This window comes from Coenobita brevimanus, chromosome 20, assembly GCF_032717465.1.
Source record: "Coenobita brevimanus isolate Jiangsu-jjx chromosome 20, ASM3271746v2, whole genome shotgun sequence".
NCBI lineage: Eukaryota > Metazoa > Arthropoda > Malacostraca > Decapoda > Coenobitidae > Coenobita > Coenobita brevimanus.
In genome coordinates, this window is record NC_136973.1 from 23,801,026 (window position 1) to 23,816,350 (window position 15,325).

Genomic DNA, 15,325 nt, shown 5'->3' on the forward strand with positions numbered 1-15,325 from the left:
ATATTCCTCCTGCTGATTAAATAAGGTTATATTCCTCCTGCTGATTAAATAATTCCTCCTGCTAATTAAATAACGTTATATTCCTGCTGCTGATTAAATAACGTTATATTCCTGCTGCTGATTAAATAACGTTATATTCCTGCTGCTGATTAAATAACGTTATATTTCTGCTGCTGATTAAATAACGTTATATTCCTCCTGCTGATTAAATAACGTTATATTCCTCCTGCTGATTAAATAACGTTATATTCCTCCTGCTGATTAAATAACGTTATATTCCTCCTGCAGAAATTACATATAAAGATTTCTTTTCTCCTACAGGTATTTATTGCAGAAGTTACCCTGGCACTGCAGGGGTCATTGCTTGCCTGCAGTTGATGAGTGTGCGTGGCCAGGCAGACCGGGATTACTCAGACTAACAACTTCTACTTTAGGTTGACATCATTTGCTTTGGAGATGACCATTAGGCTTATGAATTTACTGCCTGGTGGTGGTTTAAGCACGGAGACACACTGTAACTTGTAGGTGGTCCATTGTGACACCTGGAAAGGTTGGATTGGAGGGAGAGACGCGGGTTTACTTTCTTCAAACGTTTCGGGCTATACAGACTGTATCCCAGCAAAAAGTGAGAGCTGGGACATTTATACTCCTGGGAGGTGGGAAGTTTACTGGGTATCTTAACTCTTCCACTTTTTGTTCAAACTCTCTGAAGACGAGTTGTGTGTAGTCCGAACGTTAGAGAAAAGTAAAGAATTAAAGCTCTGACCTTTCTCTCTCCCACCCAACCTCTCCATAGTGTAGTTTGTAAAGCTTGCACTGTATATTAAGTGACCTACACCAGAACGGACTGCAATTGTTGACTTGATACATTTTTTGGGAGGGTGTCACATCCCTGTACTTGCTGGCTTGAACTCGTACATCTTACCGAATTATTAAAACTTTTGATTAATTCGTGACTTATTTACCTAATCATTAAGGCTTTTTAGTTCACGTAGTCCTTAGGTCATACCTTCGTGACTTACCAGTATACCAGCTTCATCCATACCTCCTTTCCTACCCAAGGATGTGGTAATGTAGGGTTCAGAGAGAGAGAGAGAGAGAGAGAGAGAGAATTACCTAAATCTTCCCTCTAATGAGCCCCACTAACTCATCATCCAAGTCCCCAGCAGCCTTACACCACCTCACGCGCTTCCACGAGACAAAGTTGCTTAGAATTATTCCAGAGGTTTCACTCCATCTGCAGGGTTGAGAAGGAAACCCAATCGGCGTGAGAAAAATTTATTAACAATATAAATGTATAAAAGCCTGAGTATTTAAAGCCAAATATTAGTATTTTAAAGTGAGAGTGTGACGATTTCTTTACAAACGACACCTGAAATTTTAAATAAACTAAATGAGCTTTTAAAATCACTGAACTAAAAGATGACAGAGTAAACTATATCTTTGCGATGAAAAAAAGAAAATAATTACAGCATTACACTTTTGCAAGTCAGAACGATACACTGACAGCAGTGCTTTATAATTGTACTTTGTTTTAAAAAAGGAAATACGTAGTCAGCAAACAGTGGAAAATTCAGTTGCAGATGTCTTTCGTCTGATTCTTGGTAGAGAGTTTGTCGGTGAACGTGTATCAGATATTGGAACCCCTGGGGTGGTTAGGCTCTGTTTCCTCTCATGAATTAACGCTGAAGTTCTTGATCCAGTAGATGCCTGGTCACCCCCATGGCCTGCTGGCTGACTTAACACTGAGCTCCTTGATCTTGATTTTGGCTGACTGGCTGGCTGACCAACTAAGGAATTTCTTGATCCGGAGACTGACTGACCACACAAGAGATCAAACAACAACGGCCCTGATCCACTGTCTAACTGACTTATTACTGAATTTCTTGTCCCAGATACTGCTTGACCAAGTGGCTGGCCTTTTACTGAACTAGATCCAGGGGGTGATTGATGGCCGGATGGTCTCGGTGACTTGAGAGAAGACGAGGTATGAATGGCATCAGGTAGATTCTTTAGCAAGTCTAAAACATCTCCATACTCGGGCAGCAGCGGCTTAATGTTGTCTTCTCCTGATTCTGAATGCAGTCCTGAAAGAGTTGGTGAGAATTGTTAAGAAAAAGCGTGTCAGATTACCGTAAATATGTCAAATGAGGAAGGTACTGTTGATGTTGTCATGGAACTAACTGGCTGTCATAGCTGAGAGTATAACAGACGGATCTCTCTCTCTCTCTCTCTCTCTCTCTCTCTCTCTCTCTCTCTCTCTCTCTCTCTCTCTCTCTCTCTCTCTCTCCCTCAGTCAGTTATTCGTCTGTGGGCATAGCCAACTCAATTTCCTAAGGCCCTGCAGTCACCCTATGTGTTACACTCTTCAACATATCAACAACTGAACTCTAATACCCACCGTCCCCACTGAACACAAGCCAGGGCTGTCATATTAAGGACTATTATAGTGGTATATGCGGAGATTTTTTAAAGACATTAAGGTGGATCCTGTGGCAGGCTGGTAAGGCATGCTTTAACGAAATTCAGGACATCAAAGTGTTCTCTTCCCCAGCCCGGGATGCAACTCGCCTACTTTTGAACCTTAGAATACGACCCGCTTCTCTGTCCACTCGATCACAAACCTTCCTACCAAATCGACCGCCACCTCCAGCGGTTGTCACGGGTCTTTTTATGGAGGTTATGTTAATAGTGCTGAGGTAAGAGAAAGATCCTTAATCTTGTCGCTTAAAGAAGCTCCCTAACACTGTTTCTCAAGCGATTTATTTTGTTTATTACATTCCCCCCCTCTGTGTTCTATAAATCATTCTAATATCGCCACACTTTGCATAAATAACGTATAAAAGAATATTAACCAGTCCTATCCAAAAATAAATAGCTAAGGAAAAGGCGCTAGAAAGTCTCCTTAAGCGACGAGAATACGGACCAAAGTGAGAATGTGTGAAAGCTGGCATCACAGTGACTGCACATTAGGATGAGTGTACTTTTTTTTTTTTTTTTTTTTTTTACAGAGAGTGATTGCCACATCATAACGTAGCAAGATATTTTGTCATTTTGGGAAGGGAAATTTTAAGGAATGTCTGGGCGGGGCTCTAAATCAAGGAAGTGAATTTCTGAGGAATATCTGGCTCTATATGAAGGAAGTGAATATTTGAGGGATGCCTGTGTGGGGCTCTAAATCAAGGAAGTGAATTTGTGAGGGATACCTGGGCGGGGCTCGAAATCTAAACTCACAGGATAACGTGTAGGTATTGATGGACCATCAGGGCTATCAAGCATGCAGTTCATCACCCTCTTATATACGGTCCTGAGCAACAAACAGACACTATAATTCAAATTCTTGTCAGCCCTGAATATTAATAAAGTGAGGTGATTTTATGAAACAGGGAGTGCTTTTTTGGATATTATTTGTGTATTGTTTAGTGTTCACCATCCACTCACTCAATGTAGTGCTGCTGTCGGGTGTATGCCCTTTCCTCTCCTCCATCCTTCTTTCCTTCCATCCTCTTCTGTCTTCCTTTCCTTCGTTCTTTCCTCGTCCTTCTGCCTACGGGTAACTTTACATTCCCTCTTGTCTTTCTTTCCTTCATTCTTTCCTCTTCCTGCTGCCTGTGGGTGACTCTACACTGAGTGACAAGCCAAACGGTTTCCTGTACTCCAGGAAACCATTTACTAAGCTGGGTGGTAACCATATAACCAAATTTTGGCGCCTGGTGGTTTAGTGGGTAATTATTGTGCTCCAGTCGGATTGAGCCGGTGAAGGTTTATATCCAAGGGATGGTTGGGGTTGATTGCTCATGTAATGCCACTCAGGGATGAGTGAGGCTGGTCACTCTCATCTTAAATGTCGGGACCAACTGCCTAGCCCCGGGCTCCTACGCTCCTCATGGGGCAATGTAGGATTGGATGATGGATGGATGGATTAATTCTAGGGTGTATTCTGTATAGGGAGGCTGCCAGAGATCGAGTGGTGTGGAGAGCCGCCATTAGGTGACCAAGGCCAAAGCATGCAGCAAGTTGGAGTCTTTATAAACGATCCGAACGATATGACAATTCTGCTGGCCAAATGAATGCAAATAAAACTAAAACTAACTGGACACTGGCTACTGTGTGTGTGTGTGTGTGTGTGTGTGTGTGTGTGTGTGTGTGTGTGTGTGTGTGTGTTTTCACTCACCTGATGCAGTTGAGGTGAATGAGTCAGAGGGAGAGCAGTCCCCCTCGTAGGCATAAGCTCGTAGATCATCCTGTGCGAGCAAAGGCTGTCCGGGTCTCACTCCTCTGCTCTCCTGAACCTGCTGTGATATAGATAAGGTGTCAGCAGGAGAGGTAACTACACCCCCGCTTTCCATACAGCACACCATCTGCTTCACCCCGTCTCGCTGCTGACAGGCCAAGTCTTCAGCTACAGATATAGTGGGGCATCGAGGGGACTTGTGTTTGCTGCCGTCAGTTAGTTTGACCTGTGACTTGAGCATTGTGGGAGGGATGGCCAGGCTTACCTCACACGGTACCCCCTCCTTGTCCTTCACAGGCGACAGGTCCAAGGGCGATATGACATGCTTGGTGACTGGAAGAAGAGAAGAAGCCAGTGTCAGTAAATATTTTGGACATTTCAGAGCAACAGTTATCAATAAAGCTTAAGTCTATCATCAAAGTTCACGGGAATCCAGCACCAGAGAGAGTTGTTTATACCACTGTACTTACTGACTGCATACTTCTCTTTTAACTTCACAGGGATCCAGTCTCTCTTATAGTCACAGGTATCCAGTCTCTTTTAAGTCTACAAGGATCCAGTAATAATAGTTTTGCCATTCAGTTAGGTGGTTTTCAAGATTGCCTACATCTGTTAAGTTCACAGGGATCTTGTATCAATAAGAGTGACGGATATTTAACCACAGTTGTTTGCAAGAGAGCGTACATGTATCTCTAAACGAATTAAAATGGGTGTTAGATTAATAGAACAATCTTGAAGAATCACTGGGTGGTAAATGTGCTTGTATCTATGATGTGTCTGTGCCAAGAAGTATGCCAGTTTACTTATTATTGTTGGCTGATCTCCACATACCCACCCACACACACACCATACACATCCACATCCACACCCACCCACACGCCATACACATCCACACCCACACCCACCCACACGCCATACACATTCACACCCATCCACACTCACACCCACCCACACCATACACACCCACATCCACACCCACACACACACACACACACCCACACACACACCCACACACCATACACATCCACACCCACACCCACCCACACACCATACACACCCTCCCCCCCCACCCACCCACACACCATACACACCCTCCCCCCCACCCACCCACACACCATACACACCCTCCCCCCCACCCACCCACACACCATACACATCCACACCCACACCCACACCCACCCACACACCATACACATCCACACCCACACCCACCCACACACCACACACATCCACACCCACACCCACCCACACACCATACACATCCACACCCACACCCACCCACACACCATACACATCCACACCCACACCAACACACACACCATACACATCCACCCCCACCCCCACCCACACACCATACACATCCACATCCACACCTACCCCCACCCACACACCATACACATCCACACCCAACCAACCACCCACACACCATACACATCCACATCCACCCCCACCCACACACCATACACATCCATACCCATACCCACCCACACACCCACACACCATACACATCCACCCCCACCCCCACCCACACACCATACACATCCACATCCACACCCACCCACACACCATACACATCCACATCCACACCTACACCCACCCACACACCATACACATCCATACCCACACCCACCCACACACCCACACACCATACACATCCACATCCACATCTACACCCACCCACACACCATAAACATCCATACCCACACCCACCCACACACCATACACATCCATACCCACCCACACACCCACACACCATACACATCCACCCCCACCCCCACCCACACACCATACACATTCACACCCACACCAACCCACACACCATACACATCCACCCCCACCCCCACCCACACACCATACACATCCACACCCACACCCACACACACACCATACACATCCACCCCCACCCCCACCCACACACCATACACATCCACACCCACACCCACACACACACCATACACATCCACCCCCACCCCCACCCACACACCATACACATCCACACCCACACCCACCCACACACCATACACATCCACACCCACACCCACACCCACCCACCATACACACCCACACCTACACCCACCCACACACCATACACATCCATACCCACACCCACCCACACACCCACACACCATACACATCCACACGCACCCACACACCATACACATCCACACCCACACCCACCATACACATCCACACCCTTACCCACCCACACACCATACACATCCACACTCACACCCACCCAAACACCATACACAACCACAACCACACCCACACACACACCATACACATCCAAACCTACACCCACCCACACACCATACACATCCATACCCACACCCACACACACACCATACACATCCGCACCTACACCCACCCACACGCCATACACATCCATACCCACACCCACCCACACACCCACACACCATACACATCCACACCCACACCCACCCACACACCATAAACATCCACACCCACACTCACACCCACCCACCCATACGGCATACACCAGGGATTATCCTGAACGCCAATACAAACCTCTGGCGGCAGACTAAAAACAAAACAATATGCAAAAAGATCTGGATACGATATACCGAGACTCTGGTCTATATATCTTTGGTTAAGTAAGCTCCCTGACACTGTTCCTCAGTGATTTATTTTTGGTTCCGGCTAGTTAATATAATTTTGTACTTTATGCAGGCGGAACATGACGATATTTGAATGATTTAAGCAACCCAGACGGGGAGAGTAAAGTGTACAGCAAAATAAATTGCTTAGGAAGAGGTGTTAGGGAGCTTCCTTATCTAACGAGACTGCAGGCCTATAATTCATTCAGACTTTCTGGAAATCAGTCTTTCCTGTGGCTGAATAAAATTATCTGGTGGTATCCGAATTAAGAAAATGAAATAGATATAACTATGAAATGGATTAAAATATCTATCAGTCACTCAGCCTATCTATCTATCTATCCACCTATCCATCTATCTTTCTATCTTTGAGAAGGGGGAAACATACGAAGCTGCATTTGTGGACCACTTAATTTTCCGAGCAAATCATGAGAACTTGAGAGGAAGGTTTGCAGTACTAAAGCAACTCCTTAAAGGTGAGCGTTACCTGACCTAGTACACCTGTTTTCAATGGAGTAAATTAAGCAAACAACCTCCTTCCTCACCCCCACAAAAAATAATAATTAAAAAAAAGTAAATAAAATAAAGTTGAGACATTATACTGTAGAGTCGGGATCAGAAGTACATCTAAAAATCGCCTCTTCTGTTTTAATTTACCTTCACATCACTCGTTAATAATCCTCTCATATTTTACTGATGCAAGCTGTCGATATGGGCAGAGGCAGATGGCCCAACATGCAATGGAGAATTCGTTGTCTTTCTTCCAGAGTGGTTTGTTTTTCCATTTTTTCATCCTCCGCTGATACCGACAGCTTTTCTTTTCACCCTCTGCTGTTATTGCAAGCTGTTGATAGAAAAACAAATCGCTAAGGAAGAAACACAACGAATTCTCCTATGCAATGCTGGGCCAGAATATTGCTCGCGCTTCACGACCGTAGGGTTTGCAGTTTGAGCCCGCACCAGAGTAACGTATTTTTGGTGAGAGATGTAGCGGTCTCTCCAAGGATCTCTCCTTGCTCTGCAGAGCTATGTGGTCCACTGGTCTTAACTCGGAGGTTTCGTCCTGTGCAATGTCGATAGTCATTTGTCGATTCATCAAAGTGGTGAAAAATGAATAGCAGACGAAATAAAGGGATCAACATAAACAAACAGGGCACATGTACTTGTATGGGTGTGTGAGATATCAGTGACGGCCTGGATGGTGAGGGGCGTATCCAAGACGTCTGTAACGTTGCTGATATTGGCGGGTCCCAGCGCAGCGCCTCGCCCAGATCGCCACCGCTGAAGACGCAGGGTAAGCATCACACCCAGCACCACTGCCAAACACAACAGAGGCCATAGGCAAAGAGAAAAAATAAAAGGAAATAAACTACTTAGAATAGAGCCTTAGACCAAATATTCATAAATCGAATAATATTTCCCTTATTACTTAACCCCTTCTGTCCAATGCGGTACTTCACTTGATGCTTTTGGATGAAGTAAATGCTGCCTTTCTATTTTACGGTACTATATCTTCAAGTCCCTAGATCACAATGGGGATAATATGGGATTTGGCTGTTATTTATTTATTTATTTATTTTATTTTTATTTACTTAACAATTTGGAATAATGTACAATTATCGATCCCAACTTCATTCTACCCTAGTTCCTCATAGTCACAAGGGGTGGAGATCTTTCCACACACACACACACACACACACACACACACACACACACACACACACACACACACAAAAGAATTTCATCTCATTTTGGAATTTAAGTATGAGAAAAGGGGACTCATCACGATATTTTCTCCTTCCGCAGAATAGGAGGTACGAGGCTGCTTGCAGAAAATGTACTAATCAGTGAGGCTGCTACATTCATACAAGGACACAGTTTATAATCCCACCCTCTAGTAAGAATGATCGAGATTATAATGCAGTATAACAATGATATACAACAGGATGATGATGATGATGATGATGATGATTCATAAGGACAGAATAAGAAAGTTGTTATGAAACCAAAATTGAAATGGTTTTATTTTATCTTGCATTTTTTTTCCCTTGAAAAGCTTTTATATGAAATTTGAGAGTTATAACATAAACATAAATTAGTACTTGAGAATACTCACCAATAAGTAGAATGGAGACTGTCAGAGCGGCCACAGCCAGAGGTGCAGCAAGGGGGTTGGCATCAGAAGGCATGTTAAGCCACTCACAGTTGTCCCCCGTGTGAGTACCGGGGCAGGAACACTGATAGCCTGGCTGTAGGTTGTAGCAGGACCCACCGTGCAGGCAGGGGCGGAACACACACTCGTCTATATCTTGACACACATTACCACTTAGGTGTTCACCAGACCCACAGCTGTCAAGGTGAACGTTGTGACTGAACAGAATTAGTACATACACTTTTGGCACACTTGTCATTGGCTGTCAGTCTTTATTTGTCTATATCTTGACACACATTACCATTTAAGTGTTTACTAGTCTCACAGCTGTCACGAGGAATATTGTTATTGAAAAAATTAGCAGAGACAGTTTTGGCACACTTGTAAGTGGCTGTCAAGTTCTATTCTTCTATATCTTCACACACCTTACTATAGCACTTTCACCTTACCTTGACCCAGAGCTTCGTCTTTTTGCAGTTAATTTCACGTAACTCTGTGGCAGAATAAGACAGTGCTACAGCTCTACATGCCTTCGATATCATTTCTTCGTGACTAGCGCCAAACTCGTTAACTCATTCTTACAACTCAGCATTCAAGATGGAGAGGTGGCAATTTTAGGCCAGGTTAGAGTAAATAGAGTATAGATCAGTTTTCCCCATACCCAGAGCTGTCAAGGGGGATATTCTGACATTTGGCATTGGTATAATTATCATAGTTTGCTAAAGTGACCCCTGGCTAACGCAGATGTGAACCTAAAAAATGCTGATATTTTTTTTTTTTTTTTTTTTTTTTTTTGTAATGACAAAGTGTGAAGGAAGAGGATATTCGTTGGCTCAAACGTACAGAAATGACAATGATTAGATGATGTGTAGTGCGTCCTTGAATGCAAGACCTGGGGGGCTAGGATTGCGACTGATGAGTTGATAAGAAGGATGGGGTTGGCGTGTATTAGTATTGGGATGAGGTAGGGTAGATTAAGATGGTTTGGAGATGTGGAGAAGATGGAGGATAACAAGTGGTTGAGAACTGTGAACCCTGCGGGTAGAGTTGCGCGAGGCAGACCGAAAAGAAACCTGAGACGAGGTCGCAGAGTGTGACCTCAGGAATAAGGGACTGAAAAGAGAGGCTGACAGAAATCGAGCAGCGTGGAGAGCCGCCATTAGGTGACCGAGGCCGACGCATGCAAGCACGTTGGAATCTTTATAAACGATACGATACAGACGATAGGATAATCAAATGAGTTGTGGTGTGAGAAGCAGCATCCCCATGACGGTTGAAATGGTTGTGTGAGATGTATTTTGTTCAGCGGGGTCAACGCGTTCATGATGATGTTCAGTGTAAGTCACGGCTGGTACAAATACAACAGCTTGTGGTACAGTGAACGAAAAAAATATATATATTACACGCCTCGGGTACGATGGATGTGAAAATGAGCAAGTTCTGTAGACACACATGAATCTGTTTACCTAATACCTTAAAAACAAACAGCACCAAGAATGTGAAGTTTCATACGATTTCCAGTACTATAAATTACAAAGGACAATAAGTGCATTACTAATCACAGGGTATTCTACATTTCACAATCCTTCGTCCATTATTTCTGAATGGTACGTGCGGTAGGAGGTCCGATACATTTTGTGTTGACTGTACATACACATTAATATCACTGTACCTGCTTTTTACAGACACTTTCCCTGCTGATCCCCACACTAGTAGCTAAATTGTTTGCAGTATTGACGGAGAAATTGTTGGTGTGATGGTTCAAGGTTCGTTTGATTCCTGGTGCGGACAGCTGGCATCACTCCAATCAGGTGTCCAGCCATCTTTTGCACAGTAGGTTGATAAGTAAAACCAGTACCTTATGGGTCATCAAGGGGAAATAAATGTGTTAAGCTGGGTAATGGAGTGGCCTTGTATCCGACGATAATGGGTGAACAACCAGTCACAGGCTCAAAGGCCTAAGTTATGAAAAACATCGCGACTAAGCACTTTATGGCACCTGCCTCTAACTTTACCTGACGTATAGAAAGTCTCAGAGCAGCCAACCATTGATTTATGTAAGTCTGTAGTCTTAATTCTCTCTCTCTCTCTCTCTCTCTCTCTCTCTCTCTCTCTCTCTCTCTCTCAAGGCATAAATAAAAAAGGGCTTTTGAAGAAGAAAGGTGGAGGATACAAAATTTCCCTTTCTCAAAGCAGATACCCATAGTAGCTTTCTGCTTTAATGGTTGACTGACATGTCTCCAGGCACTGTGATAGGTCAACTCAAATGCTCAGATGATGTTGCATCCATTGTGCCACCTCTCCATGCCTTCCCCTGTGCTACACGGACATCTGGTAGCTCATATGAAACTGTCACACTGCCATATTGCAGAACTTCTGCCTATCAAAAATCTTTTATTCCCCGAACTGTATCTCTTTGGAACTCTTTCCCCACAGTGGTCTGTCCCCAAATTTCAACCTACAGCTGTTCAAGTCCAACTGTTACAGATTTTTTTGTGGATGGAGGGCACCTGTAATCTGGTGTATGGATTATTTTTTGTTAAATTTATTTTTTCTTCTGTTCAGTTTCTGTATATATATATATATATATATATATATATATATATATATATATATATATATATATATATATATATATATATATATATATATATATATTTTTATGTGTCCGACTCTGGGCAAAGGCTCAGGGCCTAATTCTTGGGAGCAGTTGCCTATCCCAAGGCCCAGTAGTCCTCCTACACCTCCACATGTCACCACTTCGGCGCTAACACCCACCGTCCATATTGAATACATGCTAGGGCTGTCTCATACAGGACTGGTGTATTGGTATTAGCGGGGGTACTTTTACGACATGTCGGCGGGTCATCTGGTAGATCAGGAAAGTCTGCTTTTAGGAAACTCAAATCCTTAAACTGTTCCCTGCCCCAGCCGAGATTCGATCCTGGGTCCATATATATATATATATATATATATATATATATAAAGCAGTCTTGATCTTGTCTGGATCAAATTTACGAAAGGATTGAGGGTCAGCCAAGGATGAAGTCATTACAGTTTGAGAATTAGTTACAGGTCAAGTTCACAGGTTTGGCCTTTGGACTGACTGTCATTAGTCCGATATGCTTTGGTTAGAAATTTGGATTCAGAGAAGTTTGATACAGACTTGAGTGCGGAAAGTGTGACCCCAGGGATAAAGGACTGAATAGGGAAGCTGCCTGAGATCAAGCAGCATGGACAGCCACCATTAGGTGACCAAAGCCGTCGCATGCAAGCACGCTGGAGCCTTTATAAACGATTCGACACGATACGATACAATAGGGTCCTCCATTCGCCACCAGAACTAAACTAAATGATTAAAAATATCGTTTAGTGGTAGCCTGATTAGAGTGATGGAGACGTCATCGAGGTGGAACATTAAGCAGTACAATCTAAGACACAACTATCTTCCCAGTTCCGTCCAAAGAAAATGTACACCTGGCCAAATACAATGAAAACCCCATCTCTACTAGTGGGTGTTTCAAATGGTTCGATTTTTTCCCATATATATTCGTCAAACTTTGGGAAGATAGTTGTCTAAAATTGTCCACTCATGAGCCATAGCCCCTGCTCACCCTCCATCCCCACCACTAACTGGAGGGAGGTGGTACACCCTCTCAAAAAAGTCTGGGCACTCTTACAGCACGTACCATTCTGAAACATGGATGAAGCATTGTGATATATGAGGCATCCTGTAATTATTAATGCAGATATTATATTTCGTAGTTATTAGAGCTCAAACGTGCAAAAAGTTTCACTTACTGGCTGGTATATGTTTTGAGGCACCACATTTATAGACCCATATGTGTCTGCAGAAGTTGCTCAGTTTCACAACTATCGCACCCAACGGTGCCGATACTGTTTTGGAAGAGTGTACATTCACACCGTAGGAAGCTTTGTCACAGCGTGGAAAAGCTTTGAACTCCCAGGAACTACCAATACGTACGTGCTTCTTTGGTGCACGGCCCTCTGCCTTATGTACGTGACGTCATTTGAACCTGGGCCATCCCTACAACGTACATGCTGCCGTGCTTAGTGATGGGGGAGAAGGTGAGCAAAAACTATCCCTCGCGAGTACACCTAAGTCAACTTGAAAAAGCATACTGACACGCCAAGTGTGTGTGTGTGTGTGTGTGTGTGTGTGTGTGAGAGAGAGAGAGAGAGAGAGAGAGAGAGAGAGAGAGAGAGAGAGAGAGAGAGAGAGAGAGAGAGAGAGAGAGAATTAGTCTCACCTGCAAGTGGCCTGCCTCCAGGTGTTGCGGCAGGTGAGGGGTGGGCGGCAGGTGGTGTTGGAACAAGGGTGGAGTGAAGGGCAGCCGGTGTCCAAGCCTTGTACTGTTGTCAGCCGCCCCCACCCACTGCTGTTGGCGGCAGGGGACAGGGGCAGGGGCCTTCCCAACACGCGTAGGTCGTCTATGCAGGCTGGCAGGGGAGAAGACAGGGGTCCTTAGTCTTGTCAGGTAAGTAAGCGCCCTAACACCTCTTCCTTTGAGGTTTATTTCTGGATATGGCTGGTTACTGTCCTTTTGCACGTTATCTATGCAGAGTATGATGATGCTGGAAGGATTTATGCATCACACAAGAGGACATTAAGGTGTAATAAACAAGATACATCGCTAAGAAAAAGGTGTTGGGGAGCTTCCTCAACGGACGATACCAGCAATAACTGATGTACACTTAATCACAAAAATTCGTCTAATATTTCACATCATCAACTTATTTATTTCCTTCAGGGCCGTATTATCGTTGGTTAAGGAAGCTCCTTAACACCTCTTCCTAAGCTATTCATTTTGCTTATAATACCTTTCCGTCCTCTTCTGTGTTACTTAAACTATTCTAATATCACCACATGCTGCATAAATAACGTTCACTTGGATATCAACCAACCGTATCCAAAAATAAATCGGTGAGGAAGAGGTGTTAGGGAGCTTCCTTACCTGACGAGTATACGGGAACAGGTGTCAGAGTTCACCTTTAAGTTCCAGATCTACAGTTTACTTAATATTCCACCTCTTGTACCGCTCACTTTTCTAGTTAATATTCCTAAACTGAGAGAGACTTGATATGTTTTTTCGGTATGATGATCTAGTAATATCAACTGTCTAGCAACTAATATACACTGCATTAATATCACAGTATTTATATGAACATAGGCTGTAATATCAACACACAGACCCGTAGGACTCTCTTAGCTGGACATAATCAGTGCGGCAGATGAGGGAGTAAAGTCAGAGTTAGTAATAATAAAACTTTTTTCAACTTAACCTGGTCCAGATTTTCGTCCTTTTTGGGCTTATTTCACGTAGTTCAAGGTCAGGAAAAGATAGTGCTATGGCTATAACTCCCTTAGCACTTCTTTGTGACCAGCATCATATTGTGTTAATCTGTTCTTACAACCCAGCAATTATGATGGGGAGATGGCAATTTTGGGCCATGTTAGGGTACAAACAGTAAAGTTGTCCTTAACATGAATGAGTTAATGAGTAATTGCAGTCGCTTTCATGTTATTATGACTCACTCTTAACTATATAAAATTACCTGGTGTTAACTGCAGTATTTTAAAATATTTCTCAACATGTGAGTCAATTGTATGTGGACCAAAGTACAACTCGCCACCCTTACCATCCTTTAGGTCCTGATGAACATCCACCAGACTCTGCCTCACGAACTCTGCCACTCCTCCCACCACCACCCCGTCCTCCCTGTCCACCTCTAGTCGTGCTGGTGGGCCTTTTACTTTAGGAAGGAGGCCACCGAGACTTGGAACAGACAAAAGGGATGGGAGACTCTCGTTCCGTCGCCAACCATCTCCATCGTCGGCGGATATGATAAGGTTGTGTCCATGGCGGCTGAGATAGAGGGTATGCCAGAGCCCATCAGCCAGTGGGAAGCCGTCCAGACACACTTCAGTCCCTGATGGTTCGCTGTGGGTCAGGGTAGCACAGGCAACACCTCCTCTTAGCTGCCAGGATGAACAGAGATGACTGTACTGTGATGAAGTACTTGAGCTACTGAATGGAATAGATTGAGATGGTCTGGGCATGTTGAGAGGATGGAGGATGGCACTTGTGTGCGGAAAGGGAAAAGTGTGAACGTCGTGGGTAGGGCTGCGAGAGACAAACCGAGAAAAGACCTTGGACGAGGTCATAAAGTGAGACCTCAGGGATCAGAGACTGAATATTGAGACTGCCAGAGATGGAGCAGAGTGGAAAGCTGCCATTGGGTGACCAAGACCAATGCATGCAAACATGTTGGAGCCTTTACAAACGATACGACTATTAA

General features: G+C 44.2%; 1 protein-coding gene across 1 annotated transcript in view; it reads right to left on the reverse strand.

The window, feature by feature from the left end:
• Positions 1-425: 425 nt before the first annotated feature.
• Positions 426-15,325, reverse strand: part of LOC145391941 (uncharacterized) — a 177,783-nt gene continuing 162,883 nt past the window's right edge. Inside the window, exons 22-28 of the mRNA XM_080266430.1 lie at positions 14,666-15,005; positions 13,276-13,465; positions 8,969-9,201; positions 8,016-8,168; positions 4,175-4,567; positions 1,645-2,087; positions 426-542 (exon numbers count right to left, since the gene is read on the reverse strand). Of these exons, the coding sequence (XP_080122556.1) occupies positions 426-542; positions 1,645-2,087; positions 4,175-4,567; positions 8,016-8,168; positions 8,969-9,201; positions 13,276-13,465; positions 14,666-15,005 (1,869 nt within the window). The remainder of the gene's footprint in view (positions 543-1,644; positions 2,088-4,174; positions 4,568-8,015; positions 8,169-8,968; positions 9,202-13,275; positions 13,466-14,665; positions 15,006-15,325) is intronic.